General features: G+C 39.1%; 1 protein-coding gene across 1 annotated transcript in view; it reads right to left on the bottom strand.

Moving 5' to 3' along the window:
- Positions 1–624: 624 nt before the first annotated feature.
- The window catches only part of TMEM233 (transmembrane protein 233), a 46,305-nt gene continuing 40,929 nt past the window's right edge, over positions 625–6,000 (bottom strand). Inside the window, exon 2 of the mRNA XM_044658827.1 lies at positions 625–768. Coding sequence (XP_044514762.1) covers positions 625–768 — 144 coding nt within the window. The remainder of the gene's footprint in view (positions 769–6,000) is intronic.

Raw genomic sequence — 6,000 nt, 5'->3', positions numbered from 1 at the left:
CTCTCACTTCTGACATTGTCTATTTTAAGATCCTTCTTAATTCTGATACGATGTGTCCTAAGGTCTGTCAGGGCTGACATTCTATGTTTTATGATTTTCTCTCTGTTTTAATAATCTGTTTTCCAAGATTCTTCCTAGTTCTAATGTTCTACATTTTAGGGTCTCTTCCAGCTCTGTTACATGGTTTAATATTTTACATTTTAAGATCATTTCCAAATTTAAAATTCTAAGTTTTAGGGTTCCTTTCAGATCTGATCTCTGTGATCAGGCTGAACTTGTACTTCCCAAGCCTATGTTATTTGTTCCATCATCACTCTGCCTTCTCTGAAGACCACTAAGTGCCACTCTTCAAGGAAGGCCAATCTGGATAGTTGGAGAAATCTTTCCAGAAGCCTAGGAAAAATGGCAAACAGAGTGGATCTGTTTGCAACATGGACTTAACATTGAGAATAAGTCTTGACTTTTATTCCCAGAAGCCTGAGAGAAATCAGGCCATCAGTCTACTGAAAATCAAGCTATCAGTTTATTGAAAATCAGGAGATAGATGTTTAGTGGCTTCAATAGGTCAACAGGGCATTCAAGGAAGAATAGCCCCCTTTGGAAAGGACAGGAAAAGAAATCTGCTTACCCATCCACCGCGAAATGGACCACACAAGAGATGGCGATGATCAGAAGGCCAATGATGATTGATGCAATAGCAACCCACTTGGCGTTTCGGCCCAGTCTCTTTGACCCTTCTATGTCACCTTGGTTAAAGCTGTTTAGAGACTGCAGGACAGAAAGGGAGAGCTGGTGACAATAGGGCATTGATATAGAAATAGACTCAACGACACCTACGGCTGAACTGTTTTGGCAGTCAAGTTTCCAGGAGTTGGTCAGTGGCTGTGCCATCTTGAATGCCAAGGTAGCCCTTTTGGTGATGGCTTGATGCTTACCTTTTTCCCTTAATGAGCCCTTTTCCTTCCTACGATAGTGGCCCAGTTTGACACAGGAAGCATGGTGGAGTTGGAGTTAAGAAGATCCAGGTTCAAATTTCTCTTCTTTTATTTACTAGCTGTATGAACATGGACAGGTCACTTCATCTCTCTGATCTGAGGTTTCTTCATCTTTATAATGAGCATAATAATATCAGCAGAACCTACCTCATAGAGCTATTTTAACTCCCACATGAAATATGTGTAAGATATTTTATGAAGTGTAATCAGTGACCTTTCCTATGTTTTCAAAAGCTGAGTGTCTTGCCAAAGTTTGCAAAGAAAAAAATGATCAGGGTTAAGTCTAACTTTCCAGGCAGCAAAGGATAGCATATAGAGTTCTGGATTTCAAGTCAGGAAGTTCTAGGTTCACCTTTTGGCTCTGACTGTTGTTAGCTATAGTAACACCACTTCTTTGAGCCTCGGTTTTCTTATCTGTGAAATGGGGATAATAAAACCTATCTCATATGGCTATTGTGAGCACTTAAGTTCCTTCTGTGTGCCAGGCACTATGCTAAGCACCTAGGTTATAGAGAAAGGCATAAATAGTCTCTGCTCTCAAGGAGCTCACAGTCTAATGTCAGAGACAACATGCAAACAAACAACTATATTCACCTAAGCTATAGACAGAGTAAGGAGAAGATATTCTCAGAGGAGAGCAGCAGGGTGGCACCACGATACACAGGAAAACTCATCTTGATGAGTTCAAATCTGGCTTCAGTTTCTTACTGGCTGTGTGACCTTGGTAGGTCACTTAATTCTGTTTGCCTCAGTTTCCTCATTTGTAAAACAAACTGGAGAAGAAAATGACAAATCATTTCTGTATATCTGCCTAAAAATCTCAGATAGAGTCACAAAGAGTTCAACACAATGGAGGATGACTGAACAACTAGAGAAGACTGGAGGCAGAGATAGGAGGGAACAGATTCAAGATAAGGGGGACAGATAGAAAAAAATCTATTGAGGGATGGAGTGTCTTGGGCAAAGAATGACAAGGACTTATTGATGTTGATGCCATTTATAGAAAAGCACATAGATGGGAATAAAGTGTAAGAGGCCTGGAAAGGTAGAGGGATTTAGGTTAGGAAAGGCTTTGAATGCCAAACAGAATATTTTGTGTTTGCAATAGGGAATTTATTGAATGAACTGGAGTCTATCTACTGAGTAAGGGGATGACATGGTCAAGAATGCACTTTACGAAGATTACTTTGACAGTTGAGTGGAAGATGGACTGGAATGGGGAGAAAACAGAGGCAGGGAGGCCAACAAGTAGGCTATTTAAATGGTTCAGGCACAAGAAGATGAGGACCTATGCCAGGATGATGGCAGTGTCAGAGGAGAGAAGGGAATGTGTTTGAGAGTATCTGTGAAGGTGGAATCTACATAATTTGGCAACAGATTGGATATAGGGGGTAAAAGAGAATGAGAAGTTGGAGGTGACATCTGATTGTGACCCTGGGTGACAACAAAGTTGGGGACATCCTTGACAATAATAAGAAAATGAGAAATATCCTAGGTTCAAATCTGGCCTCAGACACCTCCCAGCTATGGGACCCTGGGCAAGTCACTTAACCCCCATTGCCTAGCCCTTACCATTCTTCTGCCTTGGAACCAATACATAGTATTGATTCTAAAATGAAAGGTAAAAGTTTTAAAAAAGTGAGGAAGATGGGGAGGATTGGAGCTATTGGAATCAGTTTTGGACATGGTTGAGTATAAGATGTCTTTAAGACATCCAGATGGATATGTGAGGTAAATATTGATATTTCTGGACTTGATTTAAAAATTATTTTAAAAATATTTTTCCATGCTTACGTGATTCATCTTTCCCTCCCCTTTTCTCTTCCCCCTCCCAGGACTGACAAGCAATTCCACTGGGTTAAACAAATGTTATCACTTGATACCAATTTCTATATTATTCATTTTTGCTTTAGAACAATCCTTTAAAACCAAAACCTGAAATCCTATACCCATTTAAACAAATGATATGTCAGGTGTTTTTCTTCTGTGTTTCTACTCCCACCGTTCTTTCTCTCCATATGTATAGCATTCTTTCTCAAAAGTCCCTCTGGGTTGTCCTGGATCACTATATTGCTACTAGTAGCAAAGTCCCTTATGTTGGATAGTTCCACAATGTTACGCTTTCAGTGTACAATGTTCTTTTGGTTCTGCTCATTTCACTCTGCATCAGTTCCTGCAGATTCTTCCAGTTCATGTAGAAACCCTCCAGTTCATCATTCTTTACAGCACAATAGTATTTCATCACCATCAAATATACAATTTGTTTAGCTATCCCCCAGTCAAAGGACACTCCCTCATTTTCTAATTTTTTGCCACCACAAAGAGTGCAGCTGTGAATATTTTTGTACAACCCTTTTTTATGATCTCTTTGGGGTACAAACCTAGTAGTAGTATTGATGGATCAAAGGGCAGGCATTCTTTTAAAGCCCTTTGGGCATAATTCCAAATTGCCTTCCAGAATGAATGGATTAATCCACAACTTCACCAGCAATGTATTAGTTGGACTTGATTTTTTGATATTTTAGAACAGAAAGGAGTACCCCACCCTTTATTGTCTTCTGTGATAAGCTTATCACCAAGATATGGAAATGAGAGCAGCTTGTAGTCCTATACTGTTCCTCGAGACAGTTAGGTAGCACAATGGATTCTAGCACTGGACTTTGGAGTCAGAAAGACTTAATTTCAAGTCCTGCCTCAAATACTTACTGGCTGTGACCTCAAGCAAGAAAGACCTCTTTCTGCCTCAGTTTTTTTCAATTGTAAAATGACTGTAATAATACCACCTCCCTCCCTGGCTGTTGTGAACATCAAATGAGCCTGACACTATAGTAGAGACCATATAAATATTAGCTATTGTTGTTTTAACTAGTCTTAGATTCAGCAGAGCAGTTACTGTCCAGGGTGCTGACACAGTCAGTGATATCGACAGAGCCCAGTTGGCTGATGTTTGAAGTTGCTTACCAGGCTTTCTTAGCTCTAGGCACATGGAATCACCATTGGATATTACTCCAGCTGGCATTCTTCTATTTTTTTCCTTTCTTTCCCTCACCATGGACTATTGTGGACTAAGACTATGCTGATGATGATTATAGTCAATACCTTACTTTACCTCTTAATGAGACCAATGATTTTAATCTTCAGATCCTAACCCTTCAATTACAAATGCTTCTCCCTTTCCTCATGGTACATTAAGCAGAATTATGCCTGTGAAAAATATTCTAAGCCAAGGAGACGCCCAATAATACCACACATCTTTCTTCTTCCATTAACTGATGCATCTCTGCCAACTTAGTCAGCATTCAGTCACAGGCACAGAAGCACAGAATTAAAGGTGGGGCCGGTTGCCAGATTCCAGATGTGAAGTGATTGGCACCAGGCATCCCAAACTTCAGAGACTTTCAAATGCTTTCAGTCCTTGAAATCCCTGCCCTTAATGTGTCCTTAACATCCTCTGTCTTGAACACAGCAGGCACTTTTGCCTAAATGTTGAATGATTGTTGTTCAATGTTTGTTGAAACCAATAAATAATAAATGTTTATAGAATTGAATTTAACACAAGATTCAAGGAAGGTTAAGAGGCCAAGTTTTTCTACACTTATTATTGTTGTTGTTGATGCTGTTATTATCTACTTTATTGAAATCCCCCCTTTTTTGCATTAAAAACTAAACTAAAAATGGCAGCTATATTTTGTTTTACATCACCTTCATTTCCAAATACCTCCCTTTTCCTTTCCCTATCCACAGAGTCATCCCTTTTGCTAAGGAATAAAAAAGAAAGGATGACTATAACAGTTCAGTAAAACTAACCAACCCATTGACCAAGTTTGGGAGTAAATAGTTCTTACACAAAGAAAGATGGGAGGTGTATTTTCTCAACTCTTCTTTGGGGTTCAAGCTTGGCCACTATACATTTTTCATAACCCTTATCTTATGCCTTACAATCAATATGTAGCATTGATTCTAATATCTATATTCATTAGATTCAATTAGATTATAATATCTAATTCAATACTACATGTTGATTCTAAGGCAGAATAGTTAGGGCTAGGCAGGGGGTTAAGTGACTTGCCCAGGGTCACCCAAAAAGGAAGTGTCTGAGTCCAGATTTGAACCCAGGACCTCTCATCTCTAGGCCTGGATCTCTATCGCCCAAGTCACCTAGCTGCTCTCTTGGCCATTATAATTTCTTGTTTGTTGTTCAGTTGTACAGTCATTTCTGACTCTTCCTGACGCCATGGACATTGCTATCCCTTGGGTTTTCTCAGCCAGGATACTGGAATGATTTGCCATTTCCTTCTCCAATGAATCCAATGGAGCGATTATTATTACATTATTTATTTTCATTTGTTTAGTTATTTCCATTTACACTATTGTAATCATTATGTATAGTGTTCCTGATTTCACAACAGTTCCTATAGATCTTCTCATGCTTCTCAGAATCGAGCATACTCTAGTCTTATGGCACAGCAAGAGTTCATTAAATTCAAATAATATAACTTATAAAGAAGGAAGCTCATGTAAGAAATGGCTAGTTTCTGTTATAGAGCTTTTAAAATGTAAATAATAAATATGTCTCTAAGTTAAATCAATCAAAGTAGTAGCAAAATGAGTTGGAGAAGGAAATGGCAGACCACTTCAGTATTTTTGCCAAGAAAACTCTAAATAGGTTCAGGAAGAGTTGGATACGACTGAATACAAATCTTTTTTTCTTTTTGGAAGGGCATCTAGGTGGCACAGTGGTGAGAGCACCAGACCTTGGAATTAGGAAGACTCATTTTCATGAGTTCAAATCTAGCCTCAGATACTCACCAGCTGTGTGACCCTGGGCAAGTCACTTATCCTCTTGGCCTCAGTTTTCTCATCTATAAAATGAACTGGAGAAGAAAATGGCAAACTACTCTAGTATCTTTGCCGAGAAAACCCCAAATGGTGTCACAAAGAGTCAGACACAACTGAACAACACTAATCTCTCTGTCTCTCTCTTGCTGTCTCTGTTTCCGTCTTT

Source organism: Gracilinanus agilis, chromosome 1 (genome assembly GCF_016433145.1).
Source record: "Gracilinanus agilis isolate LMUSP501 chromosome 1, AgileGrace, whole genome shotgun sequence".
Classification (NCBI taxonomy): domain Eukaryota; kingdom Metazoa; phylum Chordata; class Mammalia; order Didelphimorphia; family Didelphidae; genus Gracilinanus; species Gracilinanus agilis.
The sequence above is the reverse complement of the archived record's forward strand: the minus strand, read 5'-3'. Positions and strand labels throughout refer to the sequence as shown.